Below are 20526 nucleotides of genomic sequence, written 5' to 3' on the forward strand. Positions count from 1 at the left end.
GTAATGGGCACTACTGGAGACACGAAAGCTTGCACCGATGTGTAAAAACATGAGCACCAATGGAGACTTTACCCACTTTTAGAGAGAGACAGAGAGTTACTGGATCAGGCTCAACATGCAACAGAGAAACCGATACATGCAAGAAAAGCAATACTCACATGCAAACATCAATTGCTCAAGCTTGGGGGTAACGTCCTTGTCTGCTCACTTGTATCATGCATAAAGATAGAAAAACAGACGGAATCGTGTCATGTGTACATCTCGCATATAAACAGAACCACCATCAGCTTTTCCATCTGAGTACAGCTTACTCATGCATTGAATTATAGCAAATCAGTAGTTCTCAATGAATAAATAGATTCCTTCCTCTGATAAATAGAGTGATACTTTTGCTTTATTTTTCTTTTCATACGAAATGAACTCCTCTTTTTTTTTTCTTTTTTTTTTTTTAATCAGGTACAGGAGAAATTAGAAGACAAGATCGAGTTGATGAAAACGCTTGTTTCAAGAATGTGAGGACACTTGGAAAAGGTGAAAAAGAAAAATAGAAACGGCTTTTGTTACAAGTTAAAAACAGGCGGAGGCAGGGTGGGTGCTGAGATGATAGGCGATAACAAAATAAGATAAGATTTAATAACAAAACTACAGCCGTTTCAATCCGTCAAGATAAATATGAAGACGGATGAGATTTTCAAACAAGCGAAAAGACATTTTTGCTTTCGGCACAAGTTCACGCTTCTGACGATCTTGTCCTTTATTTGTTTTTTCACCAGCGGCGCTTCTTCCACTAACTCTATAGTGGAGAGCGTGATCTAATATTTGCACGTACCACGTGTGGACAGCAAACTTGCTTGGCCCATAACTCGGAAGCATAAAATACAGCCATTTAAGGGATCTAGTAAATGCCAAAATATTTTTAAAAACGAGAGAGAGAGAGAGAGAGAGAGAGAGAGAGAGAGAAAGAGAAAGAGAGAGAGAGAGAGAGAGAGAGAGATTTCAGTTACTTCAAGCGTTTTCGGCAGCTCAATAAAATAATCAGTTCTCTGCGAGCGCTTTAAGATGGGTGAAAGCTTTTGACATTTGATAATGAAAAAATTGGAAGCACAGGCGAAGAAAGCCTTTTCAGGCTCTACACAAGTTGGTAACAGGTGGAAAAGATCCCTACAATCAAGGGAATCCTCACCTTACAATCTTGGACAGGTTAAGAACAACAACCTGAAAAACCTTTGAACACAAGCAAAAGACCTGTTCCACATGACACAGCTCCACCACGTTCCAAATGGAGGCGACTCCACCACTGGTTCAAAAGATTCCACTCCCCAAATGCGTCCATCATCGCCGCTTTTCTTTTTCTTCCTTTGCTCATAGCAAGTTGAGACGTTGTGTCCACGGCACAACTCCCCTGACCTGAATGGTACATAAAACCACACGGCCTTCCAGGATGGTTCCAAGAAGCTCCTCAAAAGCGAACTTGGCAGAGAAAATAACCATGGGGGCTCAACAACATTCAATGGCCACGTGTTCCATGCTCAAAAAATTTAACCGTCGTATAGAAGGTGGTCCTTACTGGTGAATGGCAACTTGTCGCAAGTATGATTAAATAGAAGGGGAACAGGATTTGCATGCTTGAAGACAGCAACATGGCAATTGATCATGCATGTCCACAATGCATATTCTAGCTACTGCAACAAAGAAAACAAAATGCGTTTCTGTCAGCAGGGACACAGGCAGAAAGTCAGAAACCGTAGGGGATTCATAGGTTCCACTCAGTGGCAACTCTTTCATTTTTTAAGATGAGCACCATGACCCAAAGATAGCGGCAGACAAAAATCACCATTTTAAATTCTCTAGAGACCATTCCAAGGAATCCTTCTGTCCCAGAATATGACAGCCCAAGACAGTAATACAAGTGAACTAGGATAAGCAAAAGCCTTAATGAACAAACAAATTCGCAAGATACCAACAAGAAAAAGAAAAAAAATGAGGTCTAAAGCCATCAGGACTAACCATTGATTAAACCCGATACTTCATGATATAATACATGCAAATATGTCATGGTTCAATGACAGGTCACAGTTATAGAAACCCACAAACGGTCTTGAGTAAACATTACAGTCCCTGACTGTTTCCCTCTACCTCTCGAGTTACAGACCAAGGAGAAGTGTTTCTGAGCTTTCTGCTCAGTTCATGGCATACTTCTGGGTCCACGCTCTTGCAGTTTCTTCATAACGTGTCCTCTGGTTCTTGTAGATGTGAGCAATCTCAGGGACAAGAGGATCATCAGGATTGGGATCCGTGAGAAGAGAACAAATGGAAAGCAGGACCTTTGAAATGGTCAAGGCAGGGCTCCACTGTTCCTTCAGAATATCCAGGCAGATACTGCCGTTCGAGTTGATGTTTGGGTGGTAAACCTGCTTACAGACTCGACAAAATCAGAAACCAAACTAACTTGCTGAAAATGAAACCAAATCTTGTCCGCAACAAGAAAAATGTAGCATGCCGTTCTACTAAAGAGACTTCAATTTTTACCCACCCAGTGAAAGCAAAGAGTTGCTTGGACCACAAAGCCCAAGCCCATTCTGCATCTTTGTCATCATTCAACATACTAGGCTGCAAGTAGGAAAGACCCTAGTAACTCAGGTAGGTAGATGAAGACACCTAATGTCTAGCAGCTACTGGGGTCTTGTCTGAGGCTAGAACTGGACCATGATATATGTGACTGCAACTAACATGAAAACCAGACAAATGCCAGAGAGCGAAAGAAAGAGAGAGAGAGATAGAGTTCTGTGGAGTGAATATATCAGGAGAATACTGGTTAACGTCTGGCCATTTCCACCAAATTTAAGCCGATATGCTATTTTGAAAAGGATAAGCATGTGTTTTATCATCAAGAGAATCCGACACAATCCAGCTAGCTGTGATTGGTGCTCAATGTAAATACCCTCCTAGTCAATAATTAAGAAGGTGCATTTGATCACAAAACTGGGAAACTGAAGAATTGAACCACATTAACCCACTTGCTCATTTACATCCCAAGCCAAAAAAAAAAAAAAAACATGCCTTAACCTTAGGCCCTAATATAGCCATCCAGAACATCATAACAAAACCAAGCTACAAAAAGAGCCAGTATCTAGCTAGCTTTGATGAGTCATCACTGCTAGGTTCTGATCAACTCTCTGCAGTAAAAAAAAACATAAAGGCTATCTTATAGACATGACCAAGCTCTTGTTTAAATTTGTATGTCAATGTTTTTCAGTACAATGTATTTACATACTTATGCAGCTTTCATCATCCAAATCTATCCAAAAGAATCAAATAAACATTAGAGCTTCAAACGCGAACACCTAGAAACTGCACCAACGTACAAGGGTCGAAATGTGCAAATACAAATAGCTGGATTGGACATGAGCCCAGATACAAAAAAGAAGTGCCACAATCCTCTTAGAAAATCCAAGTTCCCTGGCTGCAGTAATTTAAACACTATATACATGCTCCACATTCCATTGAAGGGCACCATTTAACAACTTCCTTTTATATGCAAATAATATGCCTCAAATAAAGCCCACAAAATATGACACAGACAAAGCAAAACAAACCAAATATATTGCAATTTGCAGGCCTTCATAAAGACAAATCTAACAGACTAACAGAAAAGGCACATAGATAAAAGGACACATTTCCATAATAAAAACAAGCCAAACGACAAGGATGGAAAGTGCAAACAAGGTTTTATCTTGTCGTTGGTACGAGAAAGTAAGAGTGTTTAATTTAGCAAAAAATGTTAAATAATGACATAGAGAATGGTCACAAAATGTAGCCTCCTAAAACACAGCAATGAGAAGCAAAATTTGCAGGTCCTTGAGCTTGATCAGATGAGAAAAGAAAGGCTTACAAACACCAACTACATAAAGTCACTAGTTATATTGATTCACAAGTTTCAAGAAAAGCCACTAATAAAGGGCCATGTGTCCATTAATTTTTGTGAAATGGCATGGGCACTCCAACAAGAAAGGATCATGAAAAGGTACAAGTTAAAGCCTAAAGGATGAAAGTGGCTGGTAGGGCATAATCAAGACCAAATACGACAGAAACAAGCAAAGTCACTTCAAGAGATACTGGTAAAAGTGCATGTTGAAGGACAACCATTTGAAATTTTGATCATACCTTGGGTATAAGATATATGATACATGGGAGGTCAAGTATAACTTCAAGTTTTCAACAATGAGGAAGAAGGTAAGACATAGTAATAATAAACAATTATCTAGTTGAAGCCAGTCTGAAGCCCAAGAAAAAATGGGCCTTCTACATTAGACGCAATAACTTACTCCCATCCACAAGGGCAACCATCCCCTTATGACACTATCACATCCAACAAACCTAAAAAGTCAACAAGATGGTTTTCCCAAGGAAAGGTTTTACCTATCTAAGATAAATTCTAATCTGATCAGAAATCATACTATTCTAGAAAAGCAAACAGCTCAAGGCTTTGTTATTCTTATAAACAGTATTATCTACATTACAAGCTACCAGCATAGATATCACAAATGTCAAATTCGATGGGCCTTTCAAACAAGATGGGCAAGCTTATTTCAATGAACAAGACCGTAAAATATTTTAAACTTGATTTATCCTAACTTCCTAGTTTATCAAAACTTACGAGAAATTTTATTAAACTAACTGCTAAGACAAACTACATAATCTTCTGCACTTCAGGACCACCACCTATGACTAGAAAACAGCATTTTGCAAAGGTTGCCATTAACAAGTGAACCTTAAGTGATGGAGGACAAATTAAAAGTATACATTTCCACAATGAAAACTTTATAAATTCCATTATGGTATTCCTGAGAAAGAAATGCCAAGAAAAATGGCCAATAATGTAAACTATTTACTACTGAGTTTGCAGGCTAAACAGAGTAAGAAAAGCACATAAAAGGAGGTACTCAGTGAGAGATGCATAACAAATATGGCAACCTAAAAGAGTGTACTTAGGTAGATAATTTGGCGTTAGCCAACTTTATCCACCTTACCAAAGATAGTTGATCTATAATGCACATTAAAAAACTAATTGCCACCATTCAAGTGACAAATTTGTGGACAAAAGCAGGGACGTGTTCTATAACTTGTCAAAGCAGAAGTCTGGCTTTTGAGAGGGATGAAATAGATATCTATATGCTAGTGTTATCAACCTAACAATTTTATAAAACACACAATTTATGATAATTTTTACCCGTTTTTCTGCAAAGGTAATCATACAGATATCAGGTACATGATTATTTGTCTAACAAGCATTACAATGCATTTAGAGGGTTTCATTGTTTGTTAGTTAAATAGTAGTCATTCTTAGTAAATGGAGCACAATAAGTACAATGTTACATTTTCCCCAAAAAAAAATCCAATTTCATGAATTTCAGTTTGGATATTTGGGTATATATGCTTCAGATACTATACAATGCTACAAGCAGAGATCAGTAGACTCATGAAAACCACAAGTAAACATAAGTCAAGGGATAAGATAGATGAGACAAACTATCTCACAAGAAGAAGTGCCCTACCGCAAGTGAGAAAATGAAAGTACCAATTTATAGAAACATAAAAAGGAGAAAAAAGCAACTTGAGCAGAAGAGATGCGATTAGGACTTTAAAATCAAAGATAATTGGAATTTTACCAATTATCAGACCCACATAGCATGGTTTCCATTAAACCAGGTTATGTCCATGCCTATGAAATCCACAGATTGTGGAAACAAGTACATGAATACATGAATGTTGTGAAGCATAAAACTACAGTAGTACCGAATGGATATGTGAGCGAAAGAACATTTTCCAAGCAAACAAAAAAGAACAAAGCAGCAATAAGATAATTGCAGCTAGTTCTTTACCTTTGTTTGGAAGTTGACCTTGGGAGGCTTAAAAGGATAATCTGGTGGGAAATGGATCATGACAAAGAAAACCCCACCCGCGTATGGACTGTCTGAGGGGCCCATGATTGTGGCCTGCCAATGAAAAAGGTCCTCCCCGACAGGTCCAGCACTGCAAGATACAGGGGGATCTCTCTGCAGATCCAGAAGTTCCTTCTGAATTCTCTTGCTAGCCATGCCTTACTGAGGAAATCATAAACACGAACAGCAGTGACTTAGTAATAATCAGCAGTAATCATCATCAATAACTCAACTCTCGCCATGAATCGTAAACATGGAGCAATGCATTTGCTCCTATATCGACACCCTACCACTGATCTAATTTCGAAGGAACTACGTAATAGGAAACACTTACACACTGTGGCAACAAAAGCTAAGCCTAGAAGAAAAAATTATCCTCCCCAACCAACTTCATTACCATCTAATCGAGCAGATTCGCTAGGAAAAACACTTTCATCAGCATATTCTAATCCCAAACAAAACCTACTTATTGGAGCTTTTGAGTTACAGAAACCACGACCTGTTTTAATAACAATAAATGTAATACTTGTAGGCATAACTATCAACTGATACTTAACCATCCCGAAAGTCTCGGTAATTGCCAGCACCAATGTCCAAAAGAGTGAAAAGACAAACTTCTGTTGGACACTATAGTTTTCAGATGTTAACAACAAGCAAAAAGGAAGAATTGAATCCTTTAACGTCATGCAATTACGAAATAAATGAAACGATCAAATAACCAATAAATCGAAAAGGCCTCAAAACTCTGCCTTGAAACAGCACCTTGAATTTGCGCACCAGAAACTAATGAGTACAATCCGAAAATAAGCACCAACAAAAGTAAAAGTTCTGCTACCCATAAGTGAAATTTTAATTTCATAAAACGTAGAGGAAAAGAAAAACGGAGTCTAATCAAACTGGTTAAAAATAAAAGGAAAAGCAAACAAATTCCATTTCTTTAAACTCGTTAAAACCCTGTCATATCTCCCCACGAAAAGAAAGAACTGAAAACCAAAATTCACGCCATATACCTCTAGACTAAAACGCAGAAATCGGACGTAACGATCTTCAGATCCAAATCGAAAAGCCAAAGCTCATCCACGAAGAACAGAGAAGAGATCCCATATTTTTGTCCAAATACACGAATATAGAAAAAGAGAAAAAGCGACTAGCTTTTGAAAGGAAAAGTCACCTCACCTAATGCGGAAGACTAACGCAACCACTTTGCAACCAACCAAAAAACAAAAAAGGATCAACTTAAAAACCCTTTCCGATGGAAAAAAAAATAAAAAACCAGCTCAAAAAGGCAGAAACCCGAATTTCAGAGATAGAGATAGAGATTACAGAGGAAGAGAGGAGAACACACCACACCGGCGTAACTTGGGGAACGGTCTTTGGGCTTACTGGGGAAGACGGCCCTCCCTCCTCTTGGCCTGAGAGAGACTCCACAGACAAGGACGCCAATGAAAGGGGCGGGGGGCCGAAGGAAGAACAGGGGTCTTATCGATGCCCAATTCCCCCACATGCCCTTATTCTTTATAGAATTACTTTTTGTCTTTCTTATTACACTTTTGTATTTATTTTTCCTTGCAATTGTCGTTAGACTTGGTATGAACAGTAAGGACATCTGACTTTGGTAGCAAGGGCTTTTTTTTAGGATCGTGATATTTGAAATTTGTTTTCTCTTGCTGCGTGCTATTCAGTTCTTCTTTTTGGTTAAATGTTAACTGTGTAAACAAAATTTATTTAAAGTAAAATTTTAGCTTAAAAGTACAGCAATATCTGTTGAGCTGGCTATCTTTTCCTGGAGTGCCATAACTAAGTAAGCAATAATACTTTTCTGTAGTCCTTTTTCTTTTTTCTGTCACTAGTTTATAACCATATGAAGTGTGTGCTCCCCTTTTCTGTGATGTTTTTCTATTTCAGTTAAACAGCCGCAGCTAACTCTTACGAGAATTGAGAACCAAGACAAAACTGTATCGACCATTGGTCTATCAGTAAACGGTAAAAGTATAAACCCATAACAGAAGAAGACATAAAGATGCAAAGGTTCACGTTTGACCTCTTCTACTGTTCTTGTCAAGGCAACTTCAGAGAAAGTGAACTGATTTTGTTCCTTTTGTTCCATGGCAGAGTTTAGCTCGATGGGCGGTTGAAGCTTTGACTGCATTAATCTAAATACTGCGGAAGGGTTCTTCTCTGCAACTATTCTACGTGGGGTTTACCAAAACAGGCTTATGTAGTCGTGGGCAGTTGGCCCACGACACTGTGCTACTGTTTTCAATTGGCAGGCACGATACTTCTGCATTTCCTGTGTTTCTCGCCATGTTCACAATCTCCTCTGCTGGGTCCAGATTTTTGATAAAAAAAAAAAAACCCTTCTTTTTTTTCATCATGTGACGACCAAGATTTCCACCTTAAATACTGGAATGCCCCATATGAATGATTGCCTGGTTAGTCAAGGATGATTTCTGATAGATCCTAATTATCAGTAAACTCTTCTTCTTAACCGTCTAAAGTTAAATCTTCTAATCACGTAGACTGGCCCGGAAGGGGATGTACAATATATGTACAGGAAGACAGCTAATAAATCTCCTCTTTTAACATATGTCAGTCAGAATAACCTTCTTTATGCGTTAAGCACAGTAAATGACCACGGGAAATTACAGTTGCCTTTCATTTCAGTAATAAATGGACATTCAAAGTAATCTTTACTCGTGTTGCGACTGTCATGGCTATTAATTAAGTCTGAGCTTATCATAAAGGTCATTGGAAAGGTAAGGGCTAGTCTGCAAGATTCAATCTCTCTTTTAGTGTTGGTTACACGGGACTCATCATTTGGCAAAAAGGACAAAAATTTAAAAAAAAAAACTGCAAAAACACACGCACACACAGAGAGAGAGAGAGAGAGAGAGAATTAGGATGAATTGAAGCATAAAAGTCATCTTCTTTCGTTTTGAGAGAGACTTAGTTGAGAAATTCTAGTATCATACTGGCCTTATTGGTGGTGCATATATCTGCGGAATCAATGGTGATGTTCGACCATAATTTCCGGTTCGACCAACCATAACGGAAGACTGTTGCACGTGGGCTCCATAATCCACATCATGGACTAATACGTGCTTCTTATAAAACTAAGAAGGCTGACTAAGGACATCGTCAAAATATTATATGCACCGTCACTTTTAAACCATGGCCTTTCGCACCAACGTTCCTACCACGCATATATATATATATATATATATATATATATATATATATATATATATATATATATATATATATATATATATATATATATATATATATATATATATATATATATATATATATATATTATTTCAACTTTTATATATTAAAAATCATAGATTGTGATGAGAAGAAAGTGTCAAAGACAAGACGAGCACAGCATCATGCATGTCATACTGCAAAACTTATATGGACCACAAACCGTGAAGTTCCGAACGTCTAAACTTGATATATGAGTGGCCACCTTTCTGTTACATCATGGACAGCAGGTAAGCAACACATTAACATATAACCATATTTCGCGGTCGATCTCTGCCGTCCATTTTAATAATAAGCTCTGCATCATCAATTTCTCCATAGATGGTGTAGTTTTTTATGAACCCCATTACTTGCATTGCGAAAATTTGGTTGAGACTAACTGATCAGGCGAAGTTGTAGCTTTTGTTTCGAACATGTGAGTTCAAAGAAGAGAGAAAATTCCAAGCTAACATGATGTGTGGAGCGTATATTACGATTCCGATAAAGCAGCATGCGCAGAAGCAATTAGAATTTTCATGCCCTTCCATAAATAGCATGTGAAACACAAATAGCTTCATATATATGTAATTTAGCTATATCGACAGGTCATGTTACCACTATTTCAGTAATGAAGAAAGTGATCTTAGGAACTGTGATGTGAATTTGGGGTGTGATAATACGTATCCAAAGACCAAATTAAATCTGATGCAGACCACAATATGAGGCTGACAACTTTGTCTCCAAATCCATGTCGAAGAAGCACAATATCATTGTGGAAATAGAATTGTTTGTCATTTTGTGTTTAAACTTAACGTTTGAGCCAATATGTCTCCTTGGAAATTTATTTCAAAAGTTTGTGCTTCTTTTATTTGATTTTTATAAGTTCAACGGTGATTTGTTACCCGCTCAAATGCTAGGCGCCATCTTATACCTGTCATATGAGAATGATCATCTAGCTTGGCATAACAAACATTAAGAGGATTTGAGACGCAAATGTTTACATAACAGGATGGAAATTAGTTATTATATGAGCAGTAGCAGTTCGAACTCCAATGGTGTATGAGAAGATAATATTATGGGCTTTACCACTGGTTTAAGGGGACTAAGGCTTGAATTTTTGTCGTCATGAAAACTTTAAAAAAGGATCTTCATCACCATCTGATAAGCAACCCAATTCTAATCCATTTGAATGCAGTTTGAATGAGTAAGAATTTATTGGGTCTCAAAAGGTTCAGAAAATAGATTCGGACCAAGTTGAGCAGATTCTGGTTTGAATCCAACCCAAAAGAGCATAAGAATTAGGATAGTTAATTAGTTATTTAATAAAAGTAGACAAAGGAATAAAATAAATAAACTTTTAATTGACAAGCAAGGTAAAGGCAAACCGCTACCAGATAATATGTCATCATACTCTTCGACCTCCTCCTTGGTAATCTTGGTGCAACCCCTTGACAGAAAAATAAGCATTTGTAATGTGCCATAGAAAACTTTAGAAGGAGAAATGAAATCTAGGGCAAAAAATTCTCAGCCTTGCCACAGGAGAGCAAATACAAATAAGAAGATGCCAGATTCCTGCACCTAAAAACACCTAAGATGCAGAAACTTACGTGATTTCAGGTTCCAGTTGTTTTCACCCAAACATGCTATAGAAGTTTGTACATGCTATATAAGTTTGAACTTTGAACCTAAGTAATGCAAGCTTACTACCACAGATTTCAGCCTTGAACCATTAGCCAAGAAGAAAATTCAGTTGTTCTCATCAGAACCATCTAAAAACAACTAGTTCTGTAGAAAAAAACAAAGCATAGCGACACTGGAGCAATCAAGATAAAAAAAGTTTCGTCTAAACATCGATCTTTTATCTGTTCCAGTGGTCCAGCATTCTCTACAAGTGAAGTTAAAAGTCATCAGAAGTCGAGGTCCAGAACCACCAATACATTTGCACTTGTTATCGTCAGTGGATTGACAGAGATGCTATGCTTTCCCCATTTTGTTCCGCAGAGCTCCTGTATTCAACAATTTCATTTTTTATGCCCTCTCCATTTTGCTCCGCAGACCTCCTGTATTCGAACATTTCATTTTTGTATCTTTCCTTGTCGAGCAATCCTTTTTCTTGATATACCTGCATAACATATACAGTGTGGATTATATTCTTTCACTCTCTTTGCTATGATGAAAAGTGGAATTTATCAATAAATCCTTGCAAACCCACATATTTTTCCCCATCTTGGTACTAGCTAGGTGATAACCATGTGAACCTCTGTGCAAGTGGTCTTCAGGATGATCGCTCTTTGCTAAGAGAATCAAAGATCTAATCAAAGAAATAACTGCATACAGAATGATAGAGCTGCAAACATTCAATTTGAATTTATATATTTAGGCAGTAATTTTGGTTCAATCCAGTATTTTGACCTTTAAGGGAACAATTGCTTAATTCATGGATAAGCCTGAATACCAAAACATTACATCGAGGTTTACAATATGATCTTCATTAGGCAATAATGAACTCGTGTTTGTCCGGTAGAATCAGAGAATAACTGACATTAAAAAACCGTTTGACCTTTCATAGGGCTATAATAGTACGATACTAACCAGAAAATAATATTGACTTGACATGCAATACAGGATAGACGAGACAAAAACAACAACACACTATGGAGATACCCCGTAAGCTTCCAATTTTAACAATGAGTGACAATAAGAATAACAAGATGCAATAGCAAATAAAAATAAACAGATGATGAATGAAATGGCCTATAGTGTTACGTAGTAAATACATACTAATGCCAATGAAAAGATGACACAGCAAATTGAAATGCTCAGAGTAGTAGAAACAAACATTTATATCCTCAAGAAATTTGAAATGCTTGGCAGCCCCCCGAGCCCAATATTTGTCAAGATGAAGACAGTCTATATATATATATATATATATATATATATATATATATATATATATATATATATTAGAGCCACATATACCAAAACTTGATGGGAATCAATTGGGCTGTCAATTCCAAGGAGATTAAGTTGCAAATATAGAAGCAAACATGTTCTTTGAAGAGTCTGAAATGCCCTTTAGATGAGAGAGAGAGAGAGAGAGGGAGATAAATAAGTTTCCTTAAAAAAAAATACTTGACCTCATTTGAAGGACATCTCGGATTCTTGAAAAAACAACTTGACTTGTAGATTTGCAATTTAATCTCCATTGCCTAACCTCCTTCTAATTGATGACCCAGATAATTCCCATCAAAGTCTGGTATATGAGGGTCTGGTAGCTATCGGTTTTTCTACATATAACATATATATATATATATATATATATATATATATATATATATATATATATGAAGTCACTCTAGAGTTCTTAACATTGCTAGAGACAATTTTAGTACATGAAATAGAAATAGTAAAGAGACACATCCACATAGGGAGCACACAATTGTGGTACTGAAACTACCATGAATCAATAGATTATTTCAACAAGCAAAAATTGACCTTCACATTATTAACTAAAGATGATGTTTTTTCCATATTCTAAAATAAGTCATGCGTCCAGATAAGAAAACACAATGGAATTACCAAATAACAAATTAAGGACCAGAAAGTTTCTACAAAGAAATGAATTTACAAAAGCTTCTACAAAGTGTCAGTACCTATAAGAAAGCCAACGAAATGGAAGAAGGTCCTTGAAAGCCAACGGAAGTTATATGGAAAAAGCCTTGCCAAAAAGATGGCCTGGGAAAATTATTGCAATTACGTGGATAGTGGACAGTTACTGGAGGAATATAGTGCAGAAGGAAAATAAAGAACGAGAGCACAGTTGAAGGACCAAAGTATGAAATAATAGCCATGTCATACAGGTGCAGATTGCATGTGAAGCATTTTTCAGAAAAACACAGGTGTGGGTGCAGGTGTTTGTCTATGGGTGTGTGTGGTTAACAAGCTATCACTCTATCAATGATTTAACGAAAAATCACCAGCATCTGAGCTGTGTTAACTTTGGTGTGGCAACAGGTTTGAGAAGTCAGTTTGTCTTGGACTAATATAAACTGTCTACGTGCCAATACGATATTAGCATGAAAGGTTAGCTTGGATGTTTAGAGATCTCAAGATTCTCAACAGCCGGTGATCAATCCATAATAACAACCAAAGTTCAGGGCTCTTGAATGAAATCTTACACGGAACAGCTATTCATAAAACATGGTTCACCATACCGCTTTTTCATCTTCTGTAAGCTTGCTCCACAGAAGGCCAATCTTTTGACTGATCGCAGTATCTTTTGCAGAATATGATGGCTTCAGTCTTGCATACTGCTCCGCAAAGAAGAAATTATAACCACTCCTCTTAAGTTTTGGACGTGTGGGGTCTTTTGTTCTTGATCTATTTCTCTTCCTGCCATGGTGTTGATCACTATGTGAAGTTGAAGCACCATTTATTTGATAGGACTGAGCTGACTCCATGTCAACGGGTGAATGATATAAGACGCCTCTTAGCTTCTCAGAGCCGATACTCACAGTAACTAAGTATCCATACTCAAACTTCCCATCAATAACTCCCTTTACAGTGTGATTTGGAGATAGCACAGGACTTGCTGCAAAATCATGTACAAAATTATAGACCTCCACGATACATGGCAGCATTCAAATCATATACAGTATTAGGTTTGATAAACCTAGACCAACAAACTCCACTATCTAAGATTATACGCACAAAAGGTGGCTATCTATAAATTACAGCACTTCGGGATACTTTTTTTTTGTTTAAATTGCTACTAAATTGATCTACCTTTCTCAATCCTCCTCTCCTTTCTAGGTGTGGTACTTCTAACTTGTGCAGTCCCAAGGAGAGCAGCTGGATTTTGTGCTGCAAAGGATGTCAAAAAGTAAGACGTGGTTGTAGAAACTAATCACACAAGAAAGATGAATAGCTTCTTTTAGAAAAGAGATGAACCTGCACTTGCAACTGGACAGCCTTGGGTGCGAAAGAAATAAACTTGTTCATAGTGGTGAAGAAGAGAGATATAATATCTTCGCAAGACAAATGATGCATTTGTGATGGTGATTGGAAAATTAAATACAGCAATTACATCCCTCCATTTTCTATCCCTTATAACCTGGAAGACAGAAACTTAAGCCTGTACATGAAGATGTAAGAAAAAATAATAGTAACCACCGTAATTATAGACAATTTGTTGGAAATTTCTTCACATAATGAATTTCTCAAGTAAAGGAAAAGAAAAAAATTGTCTCGGTACCTTTAAGAAATTATAGGACAAGGTAAAAGTTTTAAGCAATAGGGAAGAGCAATACAGACGAGGAGGATATTCCATTTGCTCAGATATCACATCATAGAAATACTCAAATGATATCTTTGAGATGGCATAACAGTAAGTTGAGAAAATCAATCCTTTTAACATCTTAATCAAAATTTACAAGTATGAGAATATCGATTACGAGATTGTTCCAGATTAAAAAAAAATAGTATCAAGGATGTGTATTCGAATAGTCAGTTAAACACACCTTCTCAAGGCCACCTCTGGATGTAACTTCCACAAAAAGCCGATGCAGGTCTAGCGCCTTTCCTCCCATAATAGGCACCCTAGAATTTGAACCAGTTCAATCACTCAACCGATATCACAGGTGAGAGATAAAAGAAGTTATAAGAAGGTTGGAGAACATATTCAGAACAACGACAGCAGTAGACTGTTCATAAGTTAGCATTCTCCCTCTATTGAGAGTTGGAGACCAAACAAAAAGCAGACTTTCCCAAAATAAATTTTCCAATTGATAAAAATAGTGAAGTTAACTTCACTAATAGGTCTAAGCAGCGAAGGTTATACGCAGAGCCTCTTCTTCACGATTGGTTTACAAAAAGGACAATTCAAAATTGCATGACTCACTGTCACCTACAGTTTCTATGAGCATGTCAAGTCACAGAAACACCAATGTAAGACAAGCAACGGAAATACACTTTACGCTTGTAACCAGGTGCAACAGGATTAAGAGAATAAAATCCACAGTTTGCAAATCCCGAGAACAAAATAAGCGCACGAACTAATCCTCAAATGCCATTATAAGACAACAACAAACTTTCACCCTTCAAGATTGGAGAAGAAGAAAAGAGTCAAATCCTCCAAACCAGATACGATCAAAGAAAACCAAGACCAAATGACTAATCTTCCGTAGTGAAGACCATTAATCAGCAAAAGAAGAAATTCAAAGAGCTCTATATATATATATATATATATATATATATATATATATATATATATATATATATATATATATATATACACGAATTGTATGATTCGCAGAATAACACCAACAGATGGGTACCCAAGTTCCCAAATGGACAAAATGAGAGGAAAAACCCCTTAGTCTTTCTGCAAAATGCTGCCATAAGCTCCCGATACAACCATTAAACAACTCTGTCCCCGGGAGAAGGAGATGGAAAAAGAAAACCCCATAGAAGAGAGACCTTGGGCCATCCAAAAACAAGTGAAAAAAGACAAACATCCTGAGGCCGCCATAGAAGAAACCAATGGAAGACAAAAAACATGAATACGCAGAAAAATAGAAGCAGGGTAACAACTAATAAGGAAGAAATAGCATCAACAATATACAAAAGAGAAAGAAACTCAATAGTGCATCATACATGAACTTTGTCCCCATCGATTTATGTAACCTCTCAAGCGTTTCCATGAAAACCGCTTCATTTGCGGCAACCTCTTCGTATGTTGCAGATGGCAGCGGGTATCCCTTCGCATGAGTAGGAGTAGATGAAGCATGGTCACTCGAGGCAGCCGGTGAAGCAAACGGGCTCCCCTGGTCTTGCATTATAATCTCCAAAGTCGGTTGGCAAAAGAAAAAATTTTAACCCAATCTTTTCAACTAACAGATACAGAAAACCATAAGTGGAACATGGTATTGCAAGAGAAAATGATGTAATAAAAACCAACGAAATTGCAGGTTAAAAAGATAACAGACGGGTTATGATAACGAGAATTCTTTTGCAGTCTTCCCCCCCTATATTTTTGATGGTGGTAAACATGTGATCATAGGACAACTTGTTTGGCGTTTACAATTTTAGTTTGTCAGTCCCCATCTTAGTCTGCAGTCTTAAAATATTTACCACATGACCTCAGACTTAACAAAGAGAAAGCATTCTGTGGGCAAGGAGAGAGGAACTGAAATGAAAATGAAATATTCACTTGCAAGTTGATGATGTTAAAGCAATAAATCTAGGGTTTTGCTTCCAAGACACGAAGGTTTTACTAGCATGGTCATGAGTCAGAGGGTCAATCGAAGATGTTGGGTCGGCCCATGCTGTCTCACACTTTTGGTTAGAAAAGCTGCCATTCTAGAGGACCGGGCCATGTCCAACGACCATGTGGCGAGGGTTTTGGCGCCCACAGCAGCCATGAACATGATAGATGGTCGCTTCACCAATAGTCACTCAACCAGGGTCTGTGAAACCACCCACCCACCTGAAAAGTTGATTACTCTATCTCGTTCCTACCAACTAAATCAACGATCGAAACCTCTCTCTTAAGTCTTAAACAATCCGGTAGTTAAAAAGCACTACAAATTTCAAAATTTGAGACGCATTTCTTATGTAATCTGGTAACTAAGGCGGCCTCATTTTAGTCGCAGCAACATAGAAAAAATATACAACTGAAAAGAAATAGCCCTGAAGCTTCTCCCCCTCGTCGAGTGACAGCTATCCTGCTTTCCCCAATCCAAACCAGTCATATGCACAGGTAGACACGAGTTAATGTGACAGATCGACATTCAAGTGCATTTTAGTACAGTCCAGTTAAAGGAGCTTGCTCACAGACAAGAAGGAGACCCTTTGGTTTCAAATGTTTGTCAAGCAACTATTTGCATTTGCTTCAAGGGACATAGCATAGTGGACAGATGAAATTTTTTTGAACTGCAAATGGTGGTTGTGTGACGTTTAATTGAGAGATGGCTTATTCCCTACCCATGTCACGAAGTGGCAGTACAAATGTCATGAAGTAGCAGTAAAAAAAAAAAAAAAAGAGAAAAGAAGAAGAAGAAGATGTTTTTACGGTGTCTTCCCCACCAAACGGCCGTTAGCCAACTACAGTTAGATCTTCTCACAAGCAGTGCAAGAGCTCCCTAGCCGATACAAATAATTAATGGCTGTCTTTGAGCGGAAGCAAAGACAGGGAAACCAATCCAAGTGGTTTTCTGCAGTAAACTTTGAAATCAGTGTCTAAAGTTCATAAAATATTGATCACCACCTCTAGCTGTGGGCTCACAACATTTATTGCTTGAATTGCCCGCGGGAAACGTGAAAGTACTCAGCGGTGTTAGAACACCGATCCTTTCCATTACAAAGATGGAGTTTAACTTCGTATCTTGCAGTAATATTATAAGCATTATGGTGTACCATGCCATCCCTATTTTACAAGTCATTGGGTGCGATGGTACATGGTAACATGGGGTTGTCATGGCATCTGTAAATGAGGGAGGAGGATATGAAGCATATGGAATATTAATAAATCTGATTTGAATCGGATATCTATCTGATTGAAACACTTAAAAAATCGAATATGAAAAATGATTATAAGATTGGACCGGATCAGATTCAGATTTTTAAAATGACGTTCAATTGGATTTGGATTTGCTTTTAAATAAATATCTGATTGTATTCAAATATGGATTTAAGTTTAGATCTAATTTTAATAAATATCTTAGATCTAATATCCATGCATTTTGAAAGCGGATCTTAACATATTGTATGTGATTTGGATTTGGTTTCAAAGTCAGATTTGGATTCTTTAGTGAATTTTTAGAAAGTGGATTGTAATTGTGAATTCAGATTCACATATATAGTGTAAACTTTTCTTCATTTGAATTCAAACCTAATATGTAAATATTGAAGAAAGTGGATATGGTAAAGAATACATCCTATTTGAGTCTTATCCCTTGACATCCTTAGGCATCTGTGAAATGAGGGAAAAGTTGTCCGAGGCATACTGTCTCTGTCGCACGAGTGGAGAGTGTCATATGCATGGACGAGTCCGACAAAAGAAAGGGTGAAAATGGTGCGAGACAAAGTGTTCCGGAACACCGGTCGCCACCTTCCTAACACGATTCATTTTACATGTATTTTTCTGTGGTGCATATAAAATATAAAACAACGAAATATGTTAGATAAATTAAGAATATCAGCGCTTCTTGTTTCTATTTCTTGAGTAGGCACTTGCCCACCCTAGCCATGTCACATTTATATCTTCAGGGCATAGTTGAATCGACGAGACATTTTCCACGTTGCTTCACTTCATGACAAAGTTGGCCGTGATTTAGTTCTTCCATTCGAAAAGAAGAGAAGTTATCCACAGCTGGCTTTTTTGGGGAGTACTGATCCTACTTCATCTTACAAAAAATATACAATAATCTAACTTTCTACCGCAGGATGGGGTACGCAGGCAGCCCACTACTCTCCCAGGCCTCGATGTAGTTCATGACCTCAAAGACAAGAGGAATGGAAGGACCTTCAAGCTTCATTCAGGCGGCGAAGAGATAACTTTTTCTCTAGTTTCTACAACATGGTAAATGATTGCCCTTCTTGCGATACAATATATCTTCCTTAAAGTAATTTCAAACTTTCAAAGTGCTACCATTGAAACAAAAACTATACAAGCAACTATTGTTCTCTGTACGCCCTTTATTGTGTCGTATGAGAAGCTTTCGTAGTCTTGAGAAGACGTCAAATTGGGGCAACAATAAACATGGTGCTGAAAGCTTGAAAGTAGAGAGTTTTTGCACAAATCAATCCAAGTTGATGAACAAATTGCGATTTTTTATTCCACAAGTTGATGAACAAGATGAAATGCGTCCTTTTTTATACTATATTATTGTGTGCTATGATTTAGTGCTTTTTGCAATTTATAATTGCATGATGATGTCATATTTTATTATCTCATATAAGATGTAAGCTTGAGATCATAAACTTTCTAAAAAGTCTTAACATTTCTGCTTTTTTTTTTTTCTCTGTACTTTTGAAATTTAATTTCCTTAAAGGATGAACTTTATGAACACATCTTACAACGCTACTGCTGTGCACCCAAAACTTTCTACAGCCCACTAGGTTGCCTGTCAAGTCAGTGAAGAGAAAATATATGAATTTCTTGTACTTTCTTTTTCAGAAGTGGGTTGTTAATCTCTTACTCAACAAGGAAAACAAAATCATAATCAAGTTATTTACAAGGCAAGAGAATTTCTTTTATTGCAGAATCTTGCCAAACACTAAAAAGCAATTGTTTTCACTTAGTGGATCATCAACGGGGTACTAAATCACAGATCTAATGAGTCACTAATTGCTCTGAAATAAGTTGGCCCAGCACAAACAAAACAGAGAAAAGCAACACTATGCATGTCCATGTGGTGAATTGTATTTGCCCTGAAATTAGAAAAGCAACATTATGTATATCCATGTGACTGAATTGTACTTTCTGCAAAACTCTGAGGTTGACATCTTTTACCATGCACATTCACAGCCTCCCAACTTCAAGAGTTACTGTATCGAATATGTGGCCGACATTAGATATTTTAGAGTCACCCAGCCATCTAATCAAAACTGTTTGATCCTACATGATGGACAGTTAAAAGAAAAACAAAGAGAAAAAAAGATGATTATTTCAACCATCCATCTGCTTCAAATAGATATCTCACATGCAAGGACTCAGATACACACTATGAGCTAGTGCGATATTAATAAGTCAGGAAAAACAAAAAAGAGGTCCACTTTGGGAATGAAATTAAAATGACACATAAAGTTCTCTAGAGATGTCATTAATGGTCTAGTAATTCTCTTTCTCTTTTTTTGTAACAACCCAACTCACTCCTACACCAACCCTAATCAGTCACTTGACCTATTACATATTCTCTCTCTTTCTCTCTCTCTTTCTCTCTCTCTCTCTCTCTCTCTCTCTCTCTCTCTCTCTCACTAATAAATGTCTGCACATGTCTAGTTTTAATTTGGCAACTTATTAGTATAAGACAAGCCTTTAGAGTGGGCCTAATATATCAGTTTAGGTATTCTCTCTCTCTCTCTCTCTCTCTCTATATATATATATATATATATATATATATATATATATATATATATATATATATATATCTTGGATGTTGCAGACCCTATATATTAGACTATGCTCAGTTTCTTTCCTGGTTCGATAAAGTTTAGACGTAGCAGACTAACCAAGATAGGTGCTCCATGTACTCAATTCTTGGCCTCCTTCAATAGCTAGCCAAATCACGGAGCTCTTCTCAGCTGCACATGGCCTTCCCTTTCCTTTTCAACTTTG

General features: G+C 37.2%; 2 protein-coding genes across 5 annotated transcripts; both read right to left on the bottom strand.

Moving 5' to 3' along the window:
* Window positions 1-1981: 1981 nt before the first annotated feature.
* Window positions 1982-7448, bottom strand: LOC116258741 (ubiquitin-conjugating enzyme E2 5A-like). 3 transcript variants are annotated; one of them, XM_031636098.2, is made up of 3 exons: window positions 7288-7448; window positions 5883-6104; window positions 1982-2411 (listed from the first exon to the last, which is right to left on the bottom strand). In XM_031636098.2, the coding sequence occupies exons 2-3, from the start codon at window positions 6096-6098 to the stop codon at window positions 2181-2183; spliced, it is 447 nt and encodes a 148-aa protein (XP_031491958.1). In that variant the 5' UTR covers window positions 6099-6104; window positions 7288-7448; the 3' UTR covers window positions 1982-2180. The 3 variants fall into 3 exon arrangements, with proteins under 3 accessions (XP_031491958.1, XP_031491959.1, XP_031491960.1); XM_031636099.2 differs by having other exon boundaries at window positions 7266-7413; XM_031636100.2 differs by lacking the exon at window positions 7288-7448 and adding an exon at window positions 6953-7099.
* A 3343-nt stretch (window positions 7449-10791) lies between these two features.
* On the bottom strand, window positions 10792-16485 carry LOC116259736 (high mobility group B protein 15). Of its 2 annotated transcripts, none has more exons than XM_031637656.2 (6): window positions 15843-16475; window positions 14708-14786; window positions 14139-14301; window positions 13974-14051; window positions 13403-13779; window positions 10792-11310 (listed from the first exon to the last, which is right to left on the bottom strand). In XM_031637656.2, the coding sequence occupies exons 1-6, from the start codon at window positions 16022-16024 to the stop codon at window positions 11143-11145; spliced, it is 1047 nt and encodes a 348-aa protein (XP_031493516.1). In that variant the 5' UTR covers window positions 16025-16475; the 3' UTR covers window positions 10792-11142. The 2 variants fall into 2 exon arrangements, with proteins under 2 accessions (XP_031493516.1, XP_049934903.1); XM_050078946.1 differs by having other exon boundaries at window positions 11181-11310; window positions 13367-13779; window positions 15843-16485.
* Window positions 16486-20526: the final 4041 nt, after the last annotated feature.

Source organism: Nymphaea colorata, chromosome 8 (genome assembly GCF_008831285.2).
Source record: "Nymphaea colorata isolate Beijing-Zhang1983 chromosome 8, ASM883128v2, whole genome shotgun sequence".
NCBI lineage: Eukaryota > Viridiplantae > Streptophyta > Magnoliopsida > Nymphaeales > Nymphaeaceae > Nymphaea > Nymphaea colorata.